Raw genomic sequence first — 27,889 nt, forward strand, 5'->3', positions numbered from 1 at the left:
TTACGAATTTTTTGATATAACTGCAACTAATTATTATCGGACATGTAGTTCACAAAAACAAAGTCAAAAACCTTGTAAAAACGGGATTGAGATGGCTGAAATACATCCAATCAAATTTCTTATTTATCAACGAATTGGGCCACTGAAACAACAAAATTATCCAATCGTATTTTAGCTTTAGAAACCCAATAACAGGAAACATTACAATCCTTTTAGCCAATCATAAGACGGATATTATCAAGCATAGTACCCATCCTCCTTTTCGAGAAAGCGTGAGATAGTTTTGTTCGAATTGTTGATTATTTGGATATTTTCAAGCTTGAAATTATATCTAGGCATTAGTGGGCATAACGTACTGGGAAATTGTTAAGTGTAAGTAACTTACGAAATTTAAGACACAGTAAAATTAAATTGTAACCAATATTCTTTAAGTTTAACTTTCCTGGTCATTTGATTATAACTATTATAAGACATTTAACTTCACTTTTAGGGTTGTCGAATTTAAAGTAAATTATGTTCGTGCAACGTGTTTTTATCATATTTGTTAATTCATAATAATAATATAATTAATAGTGTTAATGTTACGCTACATATTTGTGAGTTACTGAGTAATAAGTTCAAACTTATTAGTTTAAAACTTAAAATTTAGGTTTAAATTAAAGTTTGATTAATGTTATATTCAGTGTGTTTAACTTTGACACAGTTTAAGTTAGTTACATTACTTAAATTTAAAACACGAGATCTCGCAGTTAAATGTAATTTATAAGAATGCTAAGTGAATTCCGATTTTCTTTCATTTTAACAACAGCCTTTCACTTTATACTGAGATATATTTATACTTAATGTAACTGACTATAGAACTGGCAACATACAGATATTTTTACATTTATTACAACGTTTCTTTATTAGCAATGTTACTAAGCTGTATAAGTTATACAGTGCCAAGACTGATGATTGTCATAATTATAACAAACAGTAATACATTAGAGCATACTTCAACAAATATTTTCAAATCTAGCAGCCAACCTGAAAAGTTAAACTCTTGAACCATGTGTACCTAACCTAACTTTTCAACTGTCTGTAATTTTAGTTTATCAGGTAATGTTTGCCTAGTTTCATTAACTAGGTGTGATTAACCACTTGCAGTGATTTCTATCAACACTAGAGTAGAATCAGGGTCATTCTTAAGGTTGGTAATTACAAAACTATCCCTCCAGCAATGCACTGTTTTCTTAGCATGATGGAGAAATTTCATTCACTCTGTACACTTGACCACAATTGTATTTGTGACAAAAAATAATTGTTTTGTATTTAGTTGCATCAACAATAAGTTGAAAATACTTGAACTTCTATTGTATATTCAGTCAGGTTACTGAAAAGAAGTGTTTTGTGCCTGAAGGCATTAAACTGCAGAGCACAGAAAGCTGTGAGAGTCAAACGTCTGACTATAATTGTGTGTTTGATCATTTTATGTAAATGTTGTCTTCCAATTTCGTTTTAACCCTTTTGCAGTGGGTTAGAGGCTATGTCATTGTGTTTATTGGTTTGCATTCAAAATTTTATTGAATTACTCTAACGTATGGAAGTAAGTTTGGAATCAAATTGTAAATTATAATTCAGACTTCATACACAAGTTAATTTCTTAATATAAAAGCAAATACTATAAGAGCACACTAAAGCAAAGATTTTATTGAGTCACCTGGTATGTTGAATGCAGCACTGTTTTAAATTAGATGTTTGTGATGCCAAATTGCTAATGTTATCAAGCTAGAATATAATGTAAGAATCTTGTATCTTTTTGTTTTGCTGAGATATGGCTTATGTACTGAATCAAACACTGGCCCCTTTCACTTCTTTTTAATTTTTGGAAACTGTCCCTTACATACACTTATTTCAATATATGATGTGAATAACCAGTTGACAGTTTAGAATATACCCTCAATGGTTTTCTCAGCCATTCTATGAAAAGACTGCAAAATTTTCAAGAAGATAGGTTGTGTCTTTAGTTAGCTTGAAGTTTTTTGTTTGTTTTTTAACATAAATACATCATAGTTACTCAGCATAATAAATTAGTGTAATCCTATGGTATTAGTATAGTTTTTGTGAATTTTTGGTTCTTCAGTTGTGTGTGTGTGTGTGTGTGTGTGTGTATAAAACCTAAAGAAATTGTTTGATACCCTACACATGCAAAATTTTAAAAGGCTGAGCTGTCTATATCTCGCAGTAACAGAGTTCAAAAGTCGTAGCTAAAAAGTGGTAATTGCTTGCTTTACTTCATGATTTATTGTTTTATTTTTTAAGAAAAATGTTTAATAATTTATATCTAAAGATATGTATATATTGATGTATAATAATTTAAACATAACTGTATATTTCAAATACTAGTCCACTAAAGCCCAGCAAAAACTGAAGACAAGGTCAGTTTAATATTATAGGATACATGAGTGCACGAGTTTTGTCAATGTAACTTGTATAATGTTAGTTAGACATGACTGGAACATCAGTACAATAACATAAATAACATTATGAGACTTAAGCTGCTTAGACTAAACGTTTGTATTTTCATGTTGTCATTCTAGCACAAAAAAGCATGATTTATATTTATTTACTTTTTTTATGGTTATGATGTTAGTCAGGTGACAGACTCCACATAGGGTGTAGAAAATAATATAAAATATAAAGTCTTATTGAAAACAAACATTTGAAATGTATTTAGGATGTTTTAGAGATTACACAAATAATGACATTTTAGACAAAGAATAGTTTTAATTAGAACAGTAAAAAACATTTTGCATTCAAACTAGTTACAAAACAGACCCAATATGTTCACAAAAGAAAATTTTTTAAAACATTTCATTAAAAAAATCTGATTTTTTTTGTATGGAAAAGAATTGTAATCTTTACTAAAAGTCTACCAAATTTTGTAAAGGTATGCTGTGTCAAAATACAATGCAAATACTTTACCATGTGCAAGCATATAGATGAACTTGTATATTATAATGAGCCCATTGCAAAAGGATTAACCCAAAGTAATTGTACACATCTGGATATTGTATACTGGGCCATTGTGTTCTTTTGTTGATCTGTGAATTGGCAGGGTGTTGGTAGGAGCAGGAATCAAACCCAGTTGTATTTTCTTTTTCACTAATGCCTCAGGCACAACTTCATGTAATGATAAGACATTGCAATTGGTAACTTGACCATTAAATAATAATATGAATATTATAATTAAAGTACTTGCTCAGCAGTAACACGTGTATACAGTACCTATATCAGTTGTGTATGTGATATAGTTTGCCCATTTGTCATGACAGAAATCTTGTTACCAAGCAAAATACAGGACTTTGATGACATCTTGCTGTCTTCAAGAATTGAGTTCTGTTTAGCTATTCCAGTAGTGGTCTTAAATGGATTGCTACTAAGTTTAGTAAGTTCAGTAACTATAATTGGAGTTTTGTGATTTATGGTTCACAAATTGGCATATTGTGCCCATGTGTCTTTAATACTACCTGTATTTATGAAACCAGAAGTTTACATGAACCAGAATAAATCCATTGCATTAAAAAAGAAAAATATATCACAAAGTCCAAATCATTCATGGCTCTCAAACTACTTAAATAACACCATAACAGAAATTAGGGAGTGCTTTTAACTGATCATATTATGAGATGCAGAGAACAATAAAAGTGGATTATTTGGGAGGTGAATGAAATAGTCATATAAAAATATACAATTTTTAAATAAGGTATATCAATTTTAGTTGTAGCAGACATGTTCATAAGTGGCTTTTATTCAAAGTATGCTATATTATAATACATATGAATAAAATTGAAAATATACACCAGTTAATGTATTTAATTAAGTATATTTTTCAAACTATGTTATATATAGCAAATTATACTTTAAACTTTGGAGAGCAGTCACCTTCCCACAACTCTCTTCAGAGAGTGAAGAGTGAAATAGATGTGGGACATTTGGGCTTCAACATCCACATCTTGCTTTTCTGATTTCTATTCCTTTGCTTATTTTATTTCATTATTTAATAATTTTTATGTGAAATTGGCAAACGGAGGTTAAGACTGGAAGACAGGGTCTAACTGCTGCAGAGTGAGTCCTATAGTTATCTCCAAAACCTAGGGTGATTTTATATTCTACATACTGTACACTGGGGATCCTTTCAAATGGTGCATTGATTTCTATTTTTTGTTTTTGTTTGTATCAAATGTGTGTGTGTGTGTGTGTGTATGTATATTGTATAACTTACAACATGATAATATAATTCTTGGTTTTTCCAGTCGTATTTAAACTTTCTTTATAGCTCTTTCAAAAGCTGTGTTTTATTCATAAGTGATTAAATCAGATGATATGATTTCAAAATGAAGGATAATACTTGAAAATCAAAGGATAACATTCTCATGGAGTGATAGGTTCTTAAGTAAAATGGTTATTATTTGAGAAATAATTGTGGACTGAGTTTTTTGTTAGGTGGATTGTTTTCTTTAGAATGGGGTGAGCAACACATTTTTCATAGTGGCCACAACTGTGGCTAATGAAAACAGTGTTTACCACATTCAAAAAGAAAGATGTTAGTTTAATCAAAATAATTGCATTTCAACTAATCTTCAGTGTGAAAAATGGTGGGGGTTTTCATCAACAAGTTTCACGAAATTTGGCTTAATATCTATGCTCAATGAACATCTTAGCTCTGCCTCTAAATTTGTCAGTTAGTTGAGATCTGTATCTAGATTTGAGAAATTCTAGCGTAGAAGATGTTGATTCACACACCTGTGTGTATCTAAACATGGAAAATAATTTTGAAATTGTAATCTTTCAATTGGGAAGACTCATTTATCAGAACAGTGAGCCACATCTCTCCGGTAGAACATTTGTGTTTACCTTTTATGTGTTCTACACTTTGTAGGGTAAGCATCTTGTCTTCAAATCCACACTTATCCAAAGACAAAAAAGATGTAATTTCCTTACTGAAATTTTCTAAGTCAAATTGAAATGGATCATGCAAAAATTCAAATTTTTAAATTCAGAGAAATGAGATTCAAATTTTTGAGATAATTTTGATCCAGTTTACATGGAGGTCATCTTTAGCATCAGAGAAATAATAGCCCTTATTATTTTCTAGAAAACTATTCAACTTTGCAAAATGTGTCAAATCATTCTTTTGTAATTGTTCCACAAGGAGGTTTAGCTTTAATTGAAATTCAGGAATACTGTGATAATTCACTTATTATTTTACCTTTTCCCTGAAGCTTCATATTCAAATTATTCAGATACGTTATCATGTTGCACAGAAAGTGCAAATCACACTGCCATGACAAAGTTTCAGTTTCAAGGAAATTTTCAATCTTACCTTTTTTAACAAGATACTCATTTATTTGAGGAAATAAGGAAGTAAATCATTCCAAGACTTTTCTTCTACTTAGCCATCTTTCATTTGCAAAATCAGTAAGATCATCGAAAGTACAGTTACTGCTTTTCTTCAAAGGCTTAACAAACTGGCAATGGATGAAAGAGCTTCCACTTCTAATATAATTCACAATTTTCACAACAATGTCCATTAAATGTTTCAATTTATCACTTTTAGACATGTAAAGATGGCAGTGTGGGCTTCATATTATTTTCATTTTAAATGCTGCTTTAAAATAAAAAGCAAGTCTTGATTTTGCCCCAGTCATGGTGGGAGCACTGTCTGTTGTGACAGAAACCAATTTTTTAAAATCTAGATTGAATTTTTTTGACATTTCAAGAAATTTTTCAAAGATGTTTTTCCACATGTTTGATCTCATAATCTACAAAGGCCAAGCATTTCTTCCCACCTGGAGGTCTGAAGTTACATATCAGACCCAAAATATCAACTGTGCAGTGTCACTAACATCTATTGACTCATCTAGCACTAAAGAAAAATATAAACAGTCTTTTAGTTATTCAAAACACTGATTTTCTGTCTTTTGTTAACTCTTAACATTCTGCGGACAGTTGTTCTTCGACTTAATTGCAAATTATTTGTGTTTAGAAGAATATCTTTTATTTTTGAATCATAATTTTCTAAAGGAGTTTCAGTGACCACAATCAATATTTCTTTCACTAGTTGAGCATCAAAAAATGATTTCTTTTTTTAAGCTAGGATCCAAGCTGCTTTATAGCTAGCAAATGTAACTAGTTCTATCAGTGATAAAAATATTTTTAGGCATCTCTTTCATTCATGAAGTTGTGCTTTCAGATGGCTAATTTCATTCATATAATTTTTATTCTTAACTGGAAATTTTGCATCAAATTCGTTGTTAAAATTGTTAGTGTTGCTCAAGGTTGTATACTTTATTATTCCTAAAAATGTTGTTACACAAAAGATACACTGGCTTATTATTTGCTTCAATCACTGCAAATTTCAACTTTCAATAAATTCTCATTTCACATTTTTCCAGTCATGTGCCATACTCTTTTCAGTAGTGACACCAGAATCAATTAAATTGTCTTTACTAAGTGTTTGCCATCATCTGGATTCTTTTGTTTCCAAATTATCCACTTATCTATATTATGGGATTAAAAACAAAATATATTTAAACACTTCAAAGTTGCACAATAAAAATATGTTTGCAAGTGCATGCAAAACAATGCATTTTATAACAAACATCTAAACTAGACTGATGTTACAAAATGGGCTGAGTCTGTGGCAGTGATGAAACTTGTAACATTAACAATGATATGAGGCAGTGCAGTTGCTGATTACCAAATTTGTGATAAAAAATAAATGATAGAAAAGGTTGATTGTTAAACCTGAGCTGACCACAATTGTGCTATTCACTGGTCACATGTGGCCAGTGGCCATGAAGTTGCCCACCCCTGCTTTAGAAGCAAAACTACTCGGAAGCTACAAAAAATGTTTTTATACTGTTTAGTGGCATATTTTACCAGTCTTTGTTTACAGACTTACCATAATTTTTTTTTCTCTAAGTTATTAAAATTATTTTATGCTTTCTCTGACATGGTTAAATAAGTGACAGGTATTGCTGTTTGTTACATTGGTGTATTGTGTGTTTATACCACTAGCCAGTGAGTTACAGAAACTGAAATATAGGCAGTTACATCACACCAAGGCAACCAAAGTTGAACAGTGATGGGCTAAAATTATCTTGTATTGAAGTTATAAGGCTCAAATGAATGGTATTTCTTGCTCTAAGCTATTTTAACTTTAGGGATGTGTATGTGCTGTGTTTTTCACTTTTTTCTGCAATTTTTTTTTGTCACGACATAACCACCCATTCACCATATAGTTAATGTTAGTTTAGTTGCCAGTATCAGGTGAATTATCAGTTGCAATGGTAACCATGAAATCAGCTTACCAGATAAGTTAATCAGAAAATATGAAACTGTTTTTCTGGTCATCTATTCATATTCACAACTCAAACTAATATTGGTTTAGTAGTTTATCAAAGAGACTGTGATCTTCATATCAGGTCATCCTGTAAGTAATGTTGTTTGTAATGCTGAGATTTAAAAGGAAAAAAAGAACTCGGATAACATCTTTAATCAGTTATGTGTTTTCTATCGTTTTAATAACAATCTGCCAATGTCTCAAAATATTTTCAATACCACATTTATAAAAATCAGGTGGTTTTTGAGACAAATAAGGTACAAAGGATACTTTTTAACTCATCCATAGAAGTAAACTGTTTTTCATTCAAATGATGTTGCAAGCTTCTAAAAAGATGGTAATCTGAAGGAGCAACATCAGGAGAATAAGGGGATGGAGAAGTTTCTCCTAGCCAAGCTCTTCGGTTTTTCTGGAAGTTATATCAGTGTGAGAACATGCATTATCAGTGATTGTATGGTTTGACTGTAACAACTCAAACTGTATTACAGCACCTTTAATCCCACCAAACACTAAGCAAAACCTTCCTATATGCAGATTTTGTTTTGGCTGTGGTGTGACTGGTTCTGCACTGATCCACTGTCAGCAAGGCTTATTATTTTGATAGAGTACCTGTTTCTCATCTCTAGTTGCAAGGTGGTTCAAAAATGAAGATTGAAGTTCATGAGAGTGATGTGCAGATATCTACTCATTCTTTCAGATTATCAGCTGACAATTCATGTTTTACCTGTTTTCCCAACTTTGAAACTATCAAGTTGTTGCAATTGTCAATGAACAGTGGAAGGAGATGAGTTTCTGAGCTAATTCTTCAACAGTTATACCACAGTTCTCTTCAGATGAAGCAGGATATTATCAAACTCAACAGGGTACATTTGTCAAACTGCAGTCACCAATTCTAAACTTATTGAGCCATCTTTAACACTTCCTCACATTCAGAATGCCATTGCCGTATGCTTCACGTAGTTTTGGCAGCTCTTTTCCCCTTTCTGAACTTCTAAAACATTATGCCTTATGTGCTCCTGATACCTCCATGAGAGTTGGGATTTCTAAAATAAATAAAACAAAAAACTAGTAAGGAAATGAATTGGCTTAAACTTAATGCTATAAAGTCATCCAGTATAACTTCTATGACTGAGAGTAACTTATTTTAGCCAGGAAATATGCATTTAAACTTATCCAATTGCAAAAAAATATTTATGTGATGACCTGATACATTATGCTTTGACAAACTGTCTGATATCATCAATCACCAATCCTATACATTTTTTGTGTAATAGGGTGTGCAGAAGAAAAATGTGATACTTTTTGTTGATGCATATTTGACAAAAAGATTTGCCTCTTTATGAAGAATAAAAGTTGATAACTATCCAATTCTTAAAGCAAGAAATTTGTAACTTAAACTGAAAATGTCTTTATAGGTATAGTGTGACGAAGAAAAGAGATATTGATACTCAGATCATAAAGTCTTTTTTTTCTTTAAAATTGTAATAAAAAAAAACTTCAGTCTCTTAGCACCCCTTGATATTAATCTTTTATACTATTCAGTTATTGTTTGCTAGTTTATTGAAGGTATTATAGTATATGTACAGTCAGTAATAACTGTTTTGTAGTAAAGCATAGTATACTAAATTAGAAGCATTAATAAAAAAAAAAAAAGTGGCCTCAGTATATAGACTGAAACTGGAGAAAAATGTTGAGACAACAATATTCTTATGAACAGCACACATTAACAGAATGATGAACCGTGTGATGAGTCAGAAGTTTGAGTTGTTACTTAAATTAGGAATTTGTAACAAAACTGCAACATAATAAAGCTATACTGTAGATCAGTAATTTTTAAGAGAAAATTGATAATACCAGTTTAGAATATATATAATTTACTGAGCATTTCTGTTATTAACTTCACTGATGTGTTTGTTAATCAATATTCACTTTGTCTTGATATACCCTGAAACCAGTATTAGAAAATTTGTGCTCAGCCAAGACAAGTGACAATTTTATTAAAGTTATTTTATTTCTGTAATATATTGATTTATACTGATTCTAATGTTTTACAATAAATTCTTGTAGCTTATATGCACTTGAAGGGTAGGGAGCCCCATCTTTGACAGTTTTAGAATTTGATGTAAGGTATAGTTGAGAAAAATTAAATCTAGCTTTTTAAAATTAGATTTAAAACTTAGCCACTTGACAGCATGTTGTCAGATTAGTTAATTAAATTTTCACCAAGCAATGCCCAGGAAAAATTTTTAACTGAACAAAACTGTGTGTAGGTCTAGATTTATGTTAGTCCCAAAATTAATGTTAGTGCATCTGAGTTTGAAATTAGGCATACTGCCAAGCATAGCAGTCCTGAGTTTAAGTTAATAGATCTATCACATTTAGGTACAAGTTGCCAAAGAAAACTTGAGTTGAAATGTTGCATTATAAATACTATTAAAATATATATTTGTTTCTTTAGTGATTTGATACACAATGGCTCGTACCAAGCAAACAGCTAGAAAGTCAACAGGAGGAAAGGCTCCTCGTAAGCAGCTGGCAACAAAGGCAGCTCGTAAAAGTGCTCCCTCTACAGGTGGAGTGAAAAAACCTCATCGTTACAGACCTGGAACAGTGGCTCTAAGAGAAATCAGACGTTATCAGAAGTCTACTGAGTTGCTGATAAGAAAATTACCATTTCAGCGTTTAGTGAGAGAAATAGCACAGGATTTCAAAACTGATCTCAGATTCCAAAGTGCAGCTATTGGAGCACTACAGGTTGAGAGTCTAATTATTCTTATTTTAAAGATGTGGATAATAAACTAAAATCCTCTTCATTTAGAAACATTTCAGATTTATCACATTACAGTAACTAACTTAAGTCCATTTTTCTATTAAATTACTTGGTTAGTTTCTTGCTTGTTTCATTGTGTAGTGAAACTTAGGCTGATTGATTAGCATTAAAAATGTAGATTTGTGATAATATATTTTAGATAAGCACCTTTTGAAAGCACTTCGGTTTTTATCATTTAGTGGTGACGTACAACTTTAGTAGATTTACTTTAAAAGAAACTAACAACTTGGGCAGATTTGGTGCCATTAGAAATTGCCCACCAACCACCCTTGAATCACAAGCTTTCCATATCACCAAAACTGAAGAAAATTGAAGTTTAAAGAAAAGGCTAAGATTTGTAGAACACTGATACATAGTCCATTATTTAGTTTTGTGTTTAACTCGTTCATCATAGGTTCGGTCAATCTGACCAGTTGTGACGTGTTTATACTTGGTCTTTATAGATTTAATACCTCTAACTTTCATTATAGTGAGTATATCTTGACAAAATTTGACAGTCCTCTTCAGCTAACATTATAACATTGTATTTTTAGTGAAGTATTTTTAGTCAACTAAAATAAAAATTTGTTCAATGAAAATGTTGAGGATCTGTTTTAGATAGTCTGTGTGCAAAGAAATTTCCATGTCAAGATTAAAAATACTTTTTCTCTAACAAATCTTAAATTTCCTCGTCTGAGAAATTCTGTATTGAGTAATTTACATTTAATTTCATTTACTCTTTGAAGAGGTGGTAGAACAATAAGAGAAGACAAGATGCCGAGAAAAAATGTCCTGTTTCACAGTAGGGGTTAGGGAAATTCAAGATTTTTAAAAATATTACTTTATAGAAGTACAAGGCAATATATCTCTAAATATATATTATATAAGATTTTACACTGATAATTAGCATAACTTAAACAAAAAGTAGTTTAATAAAGTTTTGAATGTTACACAAACTTTTTTTCAATGGTAATAAAGGTTACGCAGGGTGAAAGGATGAACAACAAATATGGTAGCAATACTTCAGTTGTTTGTTTGTATTTTCATTATGTTAGTTTAAATGTAATTTTGATTAGTTGAGTACTGGAATAATTAGAAACACTAAATTTTAGTTACACAATCAAATTGCTGAGCTCTACATACCATGAAATTTAACTCGAGGTATAATCTTCAAAATTAAAACATCAAAACCTTGAAAAAAGCAATAATCACAACAATAGCCATCATCTGAAGAGATTCTTCCACTTAAAGATGCACTTAATATATGAGTGAAATACAAGACATGCACTTCTTTCCCCATTAGATCTTTTCTGTGTAAAAAGTTGGCAATCATGAATTTGTGTAATACACCTATATACAAATTCTTCCATTGTAAATTTTTTTCAAGGTTATGCCATATCATTCACTGTATTCATTTTACAATCTTTCATTTTTCACAAAATATTGAATTTGACCAATTTTGACTATAAAGAAACTTGTTACATAAACTTTGTGAGGTGGAAGGTTAGAATTTTGCATAAGTGGGTCATTGTGTGTTTGAAGGGTCAGAAAAGTTTTTTGTTTTTTTTGGCATTCCTTACTCTGTGAACATAATTGTTACAAACTTTTATTTATTTCATAAATTGTTATTTTTTTAAATTACAGGAAGCAAGTGAAGCCTATCTGGTAGGCCTGTTTGAAGACACAAACTTGTGTGCCATCCATGCAAAACGAGTAACGATCATGCCCAAAGATATTCAGCTGGCAAGACGAATTCGTGGAGAACGTGCATAAGCACTCCATTGTCTCCAATATTGTACAAGCACATATGACTTTCATCATAACAGTTTAATCACATTTTCATGACCTGTCTTTTTCACAAAAAAAGTGATATCAGCAAAACCAAATCATTTTGTAATATGTAGGTTTGTAAATTATTTTACTGCTCAAACAGCTAAGGTGGCAGTCTGGGGATCATTTTGTTGAGTTTTTTTTGTGACATTTACTTCACTGAATAATGTGGTCTATTGACTGAGGTTATGTGTAATATTAGTCTTCCCTGTATAGAAGTTGTATTATGTCCAGTAAGAGAAAAATTAAGTTTGGAAGCTTCTTTGTCATCCATTTTTGTTTATAATTTGTAGCATGTGTTCAAGTTGTCGATCATATACGAGCTGAAACCTTGTAGAATTCAAAATATTGAAATTAGGTGAAGCACTAGTTCACTGCCAGAAACAAATGTGCAACCCTCCATATACATCTCTTATTAAATGAAAGGTGAGAAGATATAAGGCAGTCAGTTTTATGTACAATGTTTTTATTAACTCAATAAATGTTGATAAACATTATTTCATTGTCTTGTTATTTTGTCATGATTAAAAATTAGACCACTAAGTACAATCTTAATAAACTACTTAATTTTCTGTGATAATATTTAACTATACAAAATTCATAATGAGGTGGAGTATATTACTGACTTCTTGAAATATAAAGTTTGTGTACAAGTGAAAATAAACATGCCTATATAAAAATACATTTATCAGGAAGTAAACCATTGTTTTAAGAGAATGCAACATGAAGCAGGTGGCTAAATTTGTGCTCTTTTATATTGTTGTTTATGTAAAAATAAGTTTTTTCCTACTTTTTTTTTTAATAAACATTTGTTATTTAATGTAGTTATTTGCACTCAAGACTCCAAATAGTTAATGATTTTTAATTTTAAAAAATATTTATTATTATACAGTTTTTACACTTGCCATAATCTCAAGAATCCCTTGAATGAATATTAAAAGTTTTTGTCAGATACATACTTATTTTTCACTTTCTCTACCGTTTCACTAACTACCTATTATCACCAACTTACAGTACAATAAAGTGCTTAAAATTACAAAATAGAAATATGTACATACCTTATAACTCTACATTGAATAATCTTTACATATCTTTGGATCGTGTATGTACCATCATGTCTTTTTTTTTCAGCTTACAGTTTAATTTTAATGTTTTATTTAGCTTTTCTGTTCTTTGCTATTGGTTATTTATACACGTCACTGGGTGCCCACAGGCAAAAGAATAGTATGAACAGCAGATGCATTATCCTATGGCAAAATATTTTTGTATACACTTGGTATTGTAAGCTTTGTAGAGTGAAGGAAAGTTTTGGTTATTTTGTAAAAATTATTAAAACTTTCAAACATGATTTTTTCAAAATGTATAATTAACATATTAGTAAAACCTAAATACAGTTTAACTGTATCTCCAATTATGGCATATTTAGGTAAGAAACGGTTGTAAAGATGTTACGAACAAAGCACCAATTTCAGAATAACTTGTTGGATTATAGTATAAAATGATTCTTTTCCAACGATTATAAACCTGTGTTGAAAACGTTAGAGCTGAATGTTAACTATGGAAGTGGGTGTGGTACCTGTGAGGAGTTGATAGTTTGTTTCAGCTGCATACAGCTTGAAAGCTCTCAAACATGTCAAAAGGACAAGTAAACTACATTGTCTAGACTTGCATGTGCATGGCTGCCCTCTTATGCTTCAAATTATACTTACCAAATTTTGACATAATTTATAACATTAAAATACATTGATAGTGTAAAGTGTTAATAACATTTTGAATATAACTTAGTGACATTTGGAGAAAGGAATTTGAAATTTGTTGTTATTAAAGGGTTCATAAACTATGCAGTTTTCTGCATTATATTTCACCCTACAAAATTCATAATTTGAATTACATTATTTTCTTTCTTAAATGTAAAATTTGTGTACAAATGAAAATTAAATAACATGCTTAGGTAAAAATATACATTTATCAGGAAGGAAACCATTAAGTAAATTTATCATAAAGAAGAAAGCTGGATTTAATGTTCTTGTGTATTGTGAAAATGTGGAACGTGTGAGATTATGTAATTTGTGATTACTCAACTTCATTATCAGCCTGGCATGGCCAGGTGGTTAAGGCATTTGACTTGTAATCCGAAGGTTCGAACCCCTCCACACCAAACATGCACCACCATTCAGTTGTGGGGGCATTATACTGTGAGGGTCAATCCCACTAGCCATTGGTAAAAGAGTAGTCCAAGAGCTGGCAGTGGATGGTGTTGACAAGCTGTCATCCCAATAGTCTTACACTGCTAAATTAGGGATGGCAAGTGCAGATAGCCCTCATGTAGCTTTGTCCAAAATTCAAACCAACTTCATTATTTTCTTTTTGATATGAATTAATGTGTTGTGTATTTTGTTATGTAAATTTTTCAGTATTGAATAACACAATATAATTGGCTAAACCATTGAAAACATGTAGGAAAGAATAAATTACAAATTGATTCAAAATCTCAAAGAACAAAGTTTTTGGCAGTGCGTAATATACTGTTATGTGAAATTATAATTCCTTTGTTTTTATACTTGCGAATTTCTCATCGAAGTCTGAAGTGTTTATGTGTACGGGTGCCTGTAAAGGGTTATGGTAATTTTTTTCAATGAAAAACTTTGAAATATTTTGAAAACTACTGAGATAATCAGGAAAAAATGGAATCCAGATCTTGTGTACATGACTCGTTTTTGAAATATGCAGTAGCTGTGAAATATTTTCAAATTTATACAAGCAGTAAGTTTTTATATAAAACTCTTTAGATATAGTTATGTAATTTGTAAAACTATGAGAAGACAGGTTTTTTCTCTGAAAGAAACTGCTTGTAAGATTCAGTTTATTACGTGAAAGAAATATATTTATCAGTGTTTATGCTTCAAGACTTATTTCATTATTGTAATAGAGAAAGAAATGTTTGTTATTTTCAGTATAAATTTTATGAATATTATATGGTTTTTAGTTTTGTTCCCGATATTCCTAAGGAGGTTTATAAAACAACAGTCTCAGAGTAAAAATTAATTGTAAAATCAGGAATAATGACATGTTTTGTAGATAGGACAATTTAACATGTTTTTAACGTTTAATATGTGTAGTATTTTCAGACTTTGTAGTGGAAGCAAAACAGTATTGAATTAGGAAACTACAAAGTATTCAGCTAATCTGAAGGTTAATATGTCAAATTCATAAAAAGCAGATGGTCAAGCATCTTCTAAATTGGCAAGAATGGGTTAGGAAGTGTTATTAGTGTAAAGAATGGTAATATGAAATAACTTGATGGAACAAAAAAAAGACCTTTCATGGAAAAAAATCTGAAGGGTGATTAACTAAAAATAATAAATAGATGTTTAAACTTTGCCACAAAAAACATGATTTAAAGGTTTACATATCCTGTTCTTGCAGTTTTCTGAAACATAAAAGTTTTTCTAAAAAATTATTGTCCTGATCTGATCTAAACATAAAGTCATGTTGTTGAGATAAAAGCAAGTAAAGTGACACCAACCATAGAAATGAAACCTGAACAAATATCCTGCATTGTAATTTATGCTATTTGGATGAAAGATGCTTCATGATATAAAAAGTACTTTTACCAATTAGTTTTCTTATTAATATGTTTTTTGTATTTATGAACCAAAATTGATCACTGTGAGTTGAAGAGAAAGACTATTTGATTACATTAGATGGTTAACCTGTATTTGTTGTTCTATTGCATCATATTCAGTGAAATGAGGTTTAGAAAATCGAGTGCATTGTTTGTTTGTTTTTTTGGAATTTCGCACAAAGCTACTCGAGGGCTATCTGTGCTAGCCGTCCCTAATTTAGCAGTGTAAGACTAGAGGGAAGGCAGCTAGTCATCACCACCCACCGCCAACTCTTGGGCTACTCTTTTTACCAACGAAAAGTGGGATTGACCATCACATTATAACGCCCCCACGGCTGGGAGGGCGAGCATGTTTGGCGCGAACCCGCGACCCTCAGATTACGAAGCGCACGCCTTAACGCGCTAGGCCATGCCAGACCCATCGATTGCAACGCTGAGAAAAGTATGTTGTTGTTTTTTTTAAGTAATATTGGAAGTGTTTTGAGATACTTGCAGTTTTATATGGTTCTGGGGAAGGTTGCTGACTGTTATACAGTTGAAGAATGTGGTATTCATAAAGTTTCCAAGGATGCAGAATAAATTATCTGTTAAGAGTATGTCATTAAACCTTTTGCTAGAGGCCAAATTGATCAAGCCATGTGGGTTACAATAAACAAGATATGGGACCCATATACTTTGATATTATTATTGGAAATCCATGTTAATCTAAGTAAGTGGACAATGTAAATGTACTAAGAATATATTTTATTGTTTCAGAACAATAGTACAAAAATAGTATAACAATTTTTTAATGTGACAATTAAAATAACCTTGTAACTAAGATATATATTGTATCAACTTCTTGTTACCACATATGGAAACTATGCATCTATAGAAATAATGTAATTTATACACTTAGTATAGAGAATTAATACTTAATGCTACTGTTACGTAAAAGTTCCATGCTCTGCAATTTCTGAGTGGGACATTGTAATGTAATGGGCATAGATCTATGTAGTTCATATAATGGAGTAAATTAAACTGGTAATACAAGCCTAGATAAAAGGTCATATAATGGAGAAAACTGTTTTATTCTATTATAAACAAGTGGTGTCTAGTTGCCTTGTATTTGTGACTTCCACCCAATTCTAGCTCACATAGCTTAATGTAACTATCAAAATGAAAGGTGTAGATCGTTTAAATAACAGGCCAACAAATAGCCCAAAAAATCCTATCAGAGCTACAGGCATGAGCCTACTGTTTAAACTCATGTAATAATTCATACTCCAATCTTCAACGGCAGACTCTCACAACGATAACTTTCACTGATTCCAATTAAAAAAAGAGCATCTCTAAACATTTCCTATGATGTCTCAAATAAAATGAGTTACACCTATTTATTTAATCATTATCTAGTTTATGTCAGAGGTTGTCATGTTTCCTTTGAAATTGTTGTTTTTGTTCACAGTAAGTGGAATGTTTTTCATAGTTTGCTAATTTATTTGTATATGGATAAACACATTTACCTTAAGATCAGAAATATAATTAACAAGGAAGGTATCCAAGTGATGAAACCATGTGCTATCATCTTTATAAGTATGAACTTAAAAAGGTGTATTTAATTAGCATTACTTATTACTGTTTTGTTTGTAATTTTTCTGTTAGTAGTTTTCTTTGAACATTAGATAATTATTTGGTTGAGAGTCAATTTTTCGAAAAACTAAAACTGAAACAACTATTCAGTTAAGAGTAGCAGCATTATAGTTGTTGGGTCCTGATGACAAGTTGCTTTCCCCTCAGTGCTTTAAAATTAGGGATGTCTATACCTAAATTTATATTAAGAATCTGACCTGGTCATTTTGATCATGTTGTATAAGGTGCCATTTGTGTCAAAAATACCATAATGTATATTTACTAATTTTTTATAATGCATAATTTTCATTTTATGAAATATTATTTCAGCTTCTCAGAATAAAATTTACAATTAATCAGTAAGAATGTTTTATCAGATGATGAAGGTAAAAAAAAAAAAAAAGGTAATGTTCTTAATTCTACAGTTGTTTGAATTTTCACAGATGTTATTGCTAGTATTTATAGTGTTCAATATTCTCTGCAATGTGAGTATGTTGTATTTTATTTTCATAATTGCTTAACAATCCATTTTAATTCTGAAGAATTTTCATTATGCTGAGCTCTTGAACAATTAATAATTGTGTTATATAAATCATTATATGCCTGAAAACAACAATATTGTAAAAGTTGTTTTTCATGGCTTTTGTTAAATTAATACTTTACTGTTACATTGAGGAACCTGGAACTTTTAAGAAGTACTCACATTTTTACCTTCTATTGTGTTATAATGTACAAAGGCTTAGCTTCTATATCTACTGTTACCACAAAACCATTTTTTGTTCCTTTCAGACATCCAGCTTTTATGGCATTCATTGTAGTCTGAAATATATTTGAATTATATCCCACATATCCACTATTTTTTTAGCTAGTAGTCTGTACATGCTCAGAGAAAAATGTCTTTTTCGGTAATTTATTATTTTATGTGATAAACCAGTTGTGAAAAGAAACTGATTTGTGTTTTAGAATTAAGAAAGATGGACTGCAGAAAGCATGGCCCCTATTAATTAGGGAAAGGTTATATTTATCCTGCAAAATCTAACCTGCAAGCAACTGAAGCAACTGCTTCAAGTCTTTCAAAGTTATTCCTTAAAGTGTGTAGTTGGTTAGCTAACGACTCGTACAGATCTGCACGTTTTTAGGTTCACATCCTCGTTTTGCAGAATTTGACTTGCTTTATGAAATTTTTGCAAAATCTCATCTGACATGATCAACATAAAAAATTCTAGTTCTTGCATCTTATTTGTAATACTGTCTGCTTCTCTTCTGGTGTCTCCCTTTTGTGACTGGTCTTCAACTAAACATTCTAAAGCTTCCAAAATCTTAAAGAAGGACTTCAAAATTGCTGTTGTTTCCATAGCATGTGCCTCCCATCTGATATCACAGAGGGATTTTTAACACACTTTCATTTCCACGACAAGCTTTTAAAAATTTTTCCACTGGCTGGAGTAAATGCATTGTAGAGAAAAAATTAACTCCCACTTTACAGCACTCTGGCCTACCAGATTTAGTGAATGAGCTGCACAGGACACATATATGCACACTTATCTTCTTCTAAAATCTTTTGCTGCATCCCCTTAAAACACCCAGACATGTTAGCAGCATTGTCGTAAGACTGACCCCTACATTTTGAAAAAAGTTTCCAAACTTAATGTAAGTACTGCAATACCTGGTTTGCCATTTCCTCACTGGCTTTTCAGTTCCAGAAAGGTTAAAAAGCATTCAATAGACTGCTCATCTTTAAGTATCGAAGTACAACACTTAACTGATCTATATGTGATAGATCTGGCATCGAGTCAACTGACAAACAAAATTAACCAGAAGAATTTACTTCATCAACAATGAATGCATGGACTTTCTGAGCCATTGGTTTAATGAGTTCTTCACAGGTGGTTTTGGACAAGTAAGAAGGAAATCCTTTTCCAGAATTTTGTGAATTCAAAATGAGCCATGCTAAAAATGGATCAAACTCACTTATGAGATCAAGCACTCCTAAAAAATTCCCATTCTGCAGGGAACCAAATTTTTCATCTATTCCTCGAAAAGCCAGGCCACGTTCAGCTAATGTACAAATAACAGCTATTAAATGCTCCAAGACATGCTCCCAGTAACTGCACTCTTGTTTTGTTTTTCAAACTCTTGTTGTAAGCCTAAACCTTGTCTGCGAGTTAAGTATTTTAGCATAGAGTCTTGGTGAGTAATGCTTATTTCATGATGATCAATTACAATAGTATTTCACCAGTCACTGAACCCTTCTCTTTCAACAAAACAGGAAAATTTAGGAGCAAAAAGTTTACGAACAAAGCAGTAAGCTGACCCTGTTGATGGTGCATACAATAACCACTCTCTCTTGTATTGCTCACCATTGGCTTTTACCCCAAAGAAAAGTTTGCAAACAGTATCTCCTTGGTTTGCCAATACTGAAAGCCCAACAAGATTTGCCAAATGGCTCTTTGTGATGTTGATAGTCAGTGGATCCACAAGCAATCCAATAAGTCACATCATCAGCAGAGAAACTGAGCCACAATCCTGAATTTTTTGCTTTAGTTTCTTCATCTTTTGTAGACTGAAGCATTTTACCATAGTCCAGTAAATTTTCATATTCAGCAATTATTTCAACTTCAGACTGTCTTGTAGAGCAACTTGCATCAGCATTAATACTAAAAATATCAGGAGAATTTACTGGCAAAGTGAGGTCAGTTGTGAGTCTTGTGCGGGTTGGGCCATCTTATGATACCTCAACGTCAACATGATGTTCTGACCTTGAAGTGGACAAAGTGGTACTTGTTGGTGTGGAGCTTGATTCAACTTTAATCTTGTCAGAGTCAGATGCAGTACAAGTGATTTCTAATGGCAGAGATGGGTTTTGATTTGGAAGATCATGTTGTGTAAGTTGAGTGAAAAAAATTAGCTTTCCAACTTTGGCCACTAAATCCAAAGCCTTTTGTTGGTTCTTTTTTAACAGTTTTCTCTTTTGTGCACCACTTAATTTGAACAGGTTTCATCTTGCAGTCTGAAAAATACAGAAACAAAAATTAAAAAAACAACAAAAGAATATAGATCATATATAGTTATAATGGTTAAAAAACACTAAAATTCATAATGAAAAACGGTCAAACATACTAAACTCTTGATCTATATTTAGACAAAGATTGTCAGTAAGTTATCCTAGGCCCATCAGCACATAAACATGAATTAATAAATACTTTTATTGATTTGCTGCATTCTGATTGGTTGAAAACCATTCTAGACTGACTTCAATTCATTTTAGGAGAATTAGTTTTCAATCATTGCAAAAGTTTCATTAAGGTTGTTGCTGTGGTAGCTGTACGCAAGAAGTAATGTCATTGGTAATATGCAAATCCATTGTGAGCCAAAAAGTATTCCAAAACAATTTGTGATCATCAATACTGGTACACGTACATAACATATAATCAATTGTAAACTGTACTGCACATTGAACTACTAAATACTGGGTTAGGCCTAGGTTAGGGTACCTTCTTCTTCTTCATGTGTCAAATCTGCGGCAGACATCGACGACCATGACATGCCAGACTTCTCTGCTGTCAAGCTTCCTTATCAACTCGATGTTGCTCATTGAGTTCTTGGTAACATAGTTATTGAGGTTGTCGATATATTTAGTTCTTTGACACCCTCTGCTTTTCCTCCCTTCTATTTTTCCACATAGCATCTGTTTCTCTATCCCATTCTTCCTACAGATGTGTCCTAGAAATTTCATTTGTCTCTTTCTTATAGTTTTCCTGCCAGTTCCATGACTTCCACATTTGTTTTTCTTTCAGTCCATGATATTTTTAGCATCCTTCTAAGGAACCACATTTCAGCAGCTTCTAATCTCTTCTCTGTATCTTTGTTCAGTGTTCAGCTCTCACAGCCATATAAGAGAACAGACCATACATATGATTTCAAGGTGTTAATTTTAGTGACATTTGTTATGTTCCTGTTTGTGAATATGGACTTCATTTTATTGAAAGTATCCTTGGACATTGCAATTCTTTTCTTTATTTCTGTGTCACTCTTTGCATTTGATGTTATAGTATATCCAAGATATTTGAAGCTTTCGACTTGTTTTATTCTCACGTCCTTGCCGGTTATGCTACATGTGGGTGTAATTGATTGTTTTGAGATAACCATGCACTCTGTTTTCTTTGCATTTAACTGTAAGCCTTTTTCTTCACTCTCGTCTACTGTTGTTGTGAGGAGAGTCTGTAGATTTCGTTTGGAGTCCGCAATGAGGACTGTGTCATCAGCGTAGCGCAAGTTGTTGATTTGCATCCGCCTACTTTGACTCCCTGATGTTCATTGATGTTTCGTAGGATTATTTCGCTGTATAAGTTAAAAAGATCTGGTGAAAATACACATCCCTGCCTCACCCCTCTTTCAATTGATCTATATTCACTCAATTCATTCAGGGTACCTTAATCCTAATCAAATATCTGAAAAATGAGTTGTACCTCAACTGAGTTCAGTTTTGACCTGGGGGACTTTAGATGAACCAACAAACCATACATCAACAAAATAGGCATATGTCTGAAACTTTATCTACATGCCTGGATGCAAAGGCAAATTCAAAACGACAGCCTTAAATTGGGAATAGTCCACTTTATTATTCCAGGCTACAATAGCGTTTCCAGTGAACTTACACTAAACTAGTTATAGTTTTTAGGTCTAACGTTATTGTCACTTTGTTCTCAGATAACAACACTAACGTTAGGCCTAATGCTAATACATATATTATTATGTTATATTCAATTACGCATGTATTATAAATTTCTTTTTTTTTCAGAGAAATATGACCGATGTAAGCCCATTTACACTTGAAGAGCGTATTGTGACAAGTATGTGGGTACTTATTACGCAGCGAGAATGATGGACAGCACGCAGATACACTGGATACATAAGATATATGGATGGGAGGGTCTGAGGCCATTTACGTTAAGCTTAGTACTCGGTACTAACCTTGCTCACAAGAAATTGTTCAATTCATGCACTTTTTCAGACAATCCTAAATTTATTTTGTTGATTTGTCGGTTCATTACAGTATATTTGTATGACCATGGTAAGACAGTACTGTACTACTACTAGTTGTTAATATAGTGTATACAAAACAACGTTAAGAATCACGTTGTCATACACGTCCAGAAGTCTTACGCAATTTGACCTGAAAGGTAGAATTATCGCCTTTAGACTGCTCCGATCAGTTACTTGTTTTCTCAGCTTTTCAGAAATGTAATAGAACAATACTGATCTGAATTTATAGTTGCCTAACAGTTGATTTACACCTAAAAGTTTGTAGTCGTTGTCTCTGTGTTTCTGTCTCGGATTGTTCGTTCGTCTCATAAAAAATATCACCAGAGGCCCGGGCCGGGCTGGGACATTATGACGTCAGGATAGGATCAAGGAAGAAGTAAGAAATATAAGATTGTGATCTACATTTTGGGGTTTAAAAATGGCATACATGACAAAATTTTGTTACTTATTTATGAATAAAAGGGTGCCAGGTCCTAAATGTGATTTAAAACCGGGCACCCTTGTTTTTATCCCCTAAGTAAATCTTAGCTTCAAATCTGTTTATATTTTTACATAATCACAAGGGAATACATACATGCCCAAATACTCTTATAGGTTACATGTAATCTATGAACGGTGACATTATTACAGTGGCATTCCTTTCTAATTTTTTTCTTGGTATGATAAATTTCAAAACTTGTACTCGCAAAGGAGGATTTTTACAACAAGTTGTTTGAAGCCAAAAAATTACGGCTCAGAAAAGCTTCAGTGAGAAACACACTTGTAAAAATATTACAAAACACACATGAATAATGAATACAATACTAACGCAAATAAAAGTAAAACAAACGAGACAATAACCCAAATATAACGTACAAAAACAGAAACTGAAAGAAACAAAACAAGCCACGTCTCTGTTCACATCTGTCGCCATTTCGTTTGATTTTGTTTCTGTGGTATTGTACTCTTATTTTTCTGTAGATATGACTGAATAAACCAGTAAAAGTTAAAACAAAGCAGTTCCACTGCCTATAATATCTTATAAATAGTCACAACAGAAGGAATGATTGAGAACAAATATTTCATCTTAAAAGCCAAACATCATAACATACGATCATCTTTTACCTGAAATTTTATCAACATTTTGTATTGCTTTTCACAGTAATCTTTCGCAAATCAATGACTTCTTACTTCAGATACATAATTTAGTAGTTTCACAATACTTTAGTCACTCACCGAGCCAAAGAAATCGTTTTTCAACAATGCAGAATAAAACCAAACATGGCAGACAAGGACAATTACAAAAAAAAAATCAAAAAAATCGACTAAAGTTGAGTGTGGCAGTGAAAGAGTTAAGGGCATGTATGATAGCTAGGGGAAAAACTGTGGTTTTCCCCTTCCCTTCGTAGCCTGAGGTCGTGCTTATTTTGCTTAATGGTTAATCCAGGCCTGACGCCACTGTTTTACACATCTAACTCTTTTTCTGTGAATTGTATACTGTTTATGCTGTCGTGTCTTTATGCTTAACTATTATGTATGTTTTGCATACTTCATCGTTTTCTCAGTTTGTGTTATCAAAACATAAATATGATTTGAGCTATTGTATCAGATTTATAATCTTCCAAATATCATTCAGGCTTTATTGTAGCTAGACCAGTGTCTTATTTCTGTTCTATATTTCATTAACTTATTCTTATTCCTTTATGTCACTTCACTGTATTTTCCTGTTTCATATGAGAAATTATGTTGTTTGTCTTTTGCTATCTGGACATTGACAGGTGATCTTGGTTTTAATTTGAGTGTTTGCCATAAGCTATTCAGGATATATCACTTCAATAACATTTCATTTGGCATTCCTTTTAATGTACTGCTTAATATTAGATGAAATATTTTTATTTCACCTTAATGTAGTTTTAGTAATTGAATTTTATTTTTATGCATAGTTTTTATGCTTTAACGTTATTGCTCAAATATATGTATTGTCCTGAAGATTTTGTCTCATGTAGTTTTTTTTTATCTTCCATAAATTTTTTCAAAGAAAGTACCACCTTGGAGTTTTCACTATCAAAATTGTATATTGTGATGAAAATATCAATATCTTTGTTTTGATTCTGTGGAACTTGTAGACTATAGTAGCTGATTATATTCTTCTCATCTCGTGCTTTCGTTTGGTAAAAAGACGTCATGGTTTCTCCAGGCTTCAATAACTTGCGTATCCTATATTTCAAATACTCAAAATAATGCAGTAAACATAAGTTTCCAACTGCATTGTTAGTAATTTTTCAAACAACTAACCTGACAAATAAGGTCACTATCACCTGTAGACATTTTAAAGAAAAGGCAGCTGGAGTAAAATAAAACCTAAGAACCAGATCAAATGTTTATGGGATATTAAAACTGACTTGTGACATGCAGTGTATTAACTGATCTACTTGTTTCTATTTCACGGACCACTGCCAGATAATTATAATGTGATCATGTTTTACACAAATGAGAGTATCTTCAAGTCAGAGACTGTTTCTGTCCACATTATAATCTTAGGGTGTTTGTAATAAATATTACTCTCTTTTACTGGTATTTATAATATATGCACACATCACATACATTCATTTTCTTAAGACAATCAGTCTGTTGAGGGAAATAAAATTTAAAAGAAATGTTAACTTAAAAAATAACGTTATTAATAAATGTTTTTGAGTTATTTGCATTATGTTTCTCAATACAAATAAACTATAACAAGCGTGTCAAAGCTGTGGTTTTCTTATTGAAATCTCCGACTAAAAGCTAACATTTAAAAGATCTAAAAGTAAGTCATTTACTTTTTGTTAGACTAAAAGTTATCATTAACGCCCTTAGAAAAGAATCATAGCAAATTCATACTAGCTTGTACAAGCCTCTATGAGCCCGACATGGCCAGGTGGTAAGGGTGCTCGACTCGTAATCTAAGGGTTTGAAACTCCGTTACATTAAACATAGTCGCTCTTTTATCAGTGGGTGAGTTATAATTTGACAGTTAATCCCACTATTTGTTAGCGAAAGAGTAGTCCAAGAGCTGGCGGTAGGCGGTGGTGACTAGTTGCCTTTCCTCTAATCTTACACTGCTAAATTAGGGATGACGAGTACAGATAGTTCTCGTGTAGCTTTGCGTGAAATTCAAAAACAAACATTCAAGCCTTTATATCCCCCATTAAAATATGTATGACTCTACTTAAGAAAGGTGTGATACACAAACAGCTACAAGGAAGTAATAAACCTTTGGAACATATTGTGACACGTAACATTTAGGGCTCGGCATGGTCAGGCAGTTACGATACTCAACTCGCAATATAGGGGTTAGAATCCCCGTCACACCAAACATGCTTGTCCTTTCAATTGTGGGGCGTTATAACGTTACGGTCTATCCCATTATTCATTGGTAAAAGAGTTGGTGGAGGGTGGTGATGACTAGCTGTCTTCCCTCTAGTCTTACACTGCTAAATTAGGGATGGCTTGCGCAGGTGGCCCTAGGGTAGCTTTGCGCAAAATTCAAAACAAAAGCATTTCTGAGTGCTGCATTAGTAAAGCTACCAATCATCTCAAATTTTTGGAATAGACCTGATTTTAGGTAGCATGTCTCGGTATTCTTACAAGTTTCGTAAAATGTTAGTTTTGTCTTATTTTTGATTAGTTGCTTCGTTTGTCACTAATAGTCAGACGGTAGTTTAGCATGAGCCCGATTGAATGATGTGAGTGGTTGTGGAGTGTGTGTTTTTCGTATAGCAAAGCCACAAAGGGCTATCTGCTCAGCCCACCGAGGGGAATCGAACCCCTGATTTTAGCGTTGTAGATCCGGAGACATACCGCTGTACTAGCGGGGGATGTGGTTGTGGAACTTCAGCTAATGGCATAACTCAACAAGACTTGTTGCAACTTCCGCCTATTACATTTTGTTTCTTGGTAGTGGCTGTTTTTAGACGAGACAATTTTATTAAGCCAAGGTGAAGAAGACTTTTGAATTTGAAATAACACAATAAAAAAGGAAGTTTAAAATGAAGAATTACAAAAAAGAATATCCATTTAGTAAAAAGAAACAAAAGTTGGAAATGTTTCGCAATCATTGCAACTTGCAGTTCTCCGTCGTTTATGGAGGTAAAACACATATAGTCATTAATGTTTAAACATCAGAGAGCTTAAGCAGCAGAAAAAACGGCACTTCAGTCTCAAACGTTTAAGTCAGTGCTCAAAGTTAGTGAAATGATGATTGAGATTAAGATTATATCAGTCATATTGAAACCAAAAGTGATGCAGTAGACTCGAATACTGGCTCCATTTTGTAAAAAAAAACAACAACAAAAAAACTGCAGCAAAGATGAAAGAAGCGACATCTCTAAGTGCTGCGAAAGATCCCTCCAACCACAAGATGACTCCAGTTTTTGTGTGATGCTTCGTGTCAGTGGTATTCAAACTAAATTACTGGACTTTAGTAGTCTAACAGGAGAAAGAAAAGAAACACATTTTTAATTACTAATTACAATATTGAAAATGCAAACACTGCGAATAAGTGTATAGTTCAGATGAAATCATTGTATACTTTAGAATTACCACTGGATCTTACAAAAATAATGTTTGATAAAAAGGGAGAACTACAACAATACGAATATCCGTAGTACTGACTGCACAATTCAGATGATTCACAATATTTTGTAAATTAATGCTAATTGTTGTCTGTTTACATGGATTTCACGCCTTCCAACTGCAATAATTTTATTTTTACAAGTTCACTGGAATGTGCCAAAATATATCATGAGACACAGCAACATTTTGGTTGTCATTGCTGCCAGCTGTTAGGTACTTAAATGATACCAAAAATACAATTCATTTCCCAAATAAATGCTCTATACCACTCCAGACGTTTATCAAAGAGTCATCTTCTGAGGTTTGGCTTTAATTTCTACATGGTCGACCGACGATTTCAACGCGATTGCCAAGAGAATTGGAACAAAAGTTGTATAACTGTTGAGGCAACTAAAGAGTTTCGGTCTTGGAAAAAGCTGCAAGAATTGAGGGAAGAGAACTTTACAAGATAAATGGAATGTTGAAGATCTTATTAGAAAAATGTGTTGTGTACAGTTGCAAATTTCTTAACCATGACAAACGTAAGACAAATGTAAGGTATTTGGAGAAAAGGGTCTTACTGACAGAGTATGGGAATTTCTCTTGGATCCTCTTAAACAATATTTGACTGGGTGCTTGTGGAGGAGTGCTTCTTTTGCGTCACTTTCCAAACTTGTTTTATTTGATAAAATGTCACGTTACGAGCTATCCTAATCCTCTCGCATTTTTCAACTGGTGTAGTAACAAGACTCGACCATTTTTCAGATGGTTTGAGAACTCCGAGAACCTTCAGAATAAAGAAACCACATAAAAACCTTCTACCTATGACTGAGTTTGCATTATCTCTACCTGTATTGGCCTGGCATGGCCAAGCGCGTAAGGCGTGCGACTCGTAATCCGAAGGTCGCGGGTTCGCGCCCGCGTTGCGCTAAACATGCTCGCCCTCCCAGCCGTGGGGGTGTATAATGTGACGGTCAATCCCACTATTCGTTGGTAAAAGAGTAGCCCA

General features: G+C 32.5%; 1 protein-coding gene across 1 annotated transcript; it reads left to right on the forward strand.

Moving 5' to 3' along the window:
* Positions 1-214: 214 nt before the first annotated feature.
* LOC143236898 (histone H3.3A) lies at positions 215-12,523 on the forward strand. Its single transcript, XM_076475566.1, has 3 exons — positions 215-372; positions 9,846-10,141; positions 11,841-12,523. Exons 2-3 carry the CDS (start codon positions 9,860-9,862, stop codon positions 11,967-11,969), a joined length of 411 nt encoding a protein of 136 aa, XP_076331681.1. The 5' UTR covers positions 215-372; positions 9,846-9,859; the 3' UTR covers positions 11,970-12,523.
* Positions 12,524-27,889: the final 15,366 nt, after the last annotated feature.

The sequence above is a fragment of the Tachypleus tridentatus genome, chromosome 13, assembly GCF_004210375.1.
Source record: "Tachypleus tridentatus isolate NWPU-2018 chromosome 13, ASM421037v1, whole genome shotgun sequence".
Taxonomy (NCBI): Eukaryota; Metazoa; Arthropoda; class Merostomata; order Xiphosura; family Limulidae; genus Tachypleus; species Tachypleus tridentatus.

Coding starts and splice junctions, on each gene's coding strand:
- LOC143236898 (XM_076475566.1), top strand. CDS start 9,860: ATGGCTCGTACCAAGCAAACAGCTAGAAAGTCAACAGGAGGAAAGGCT. Junction 10,142..11,840: donor CAGCTATTGGAGCACTACAG/GTTGAGAGTCTA, acceptor TTTAAATTACAG/GAAGCAAGTGAAGCCTATCT.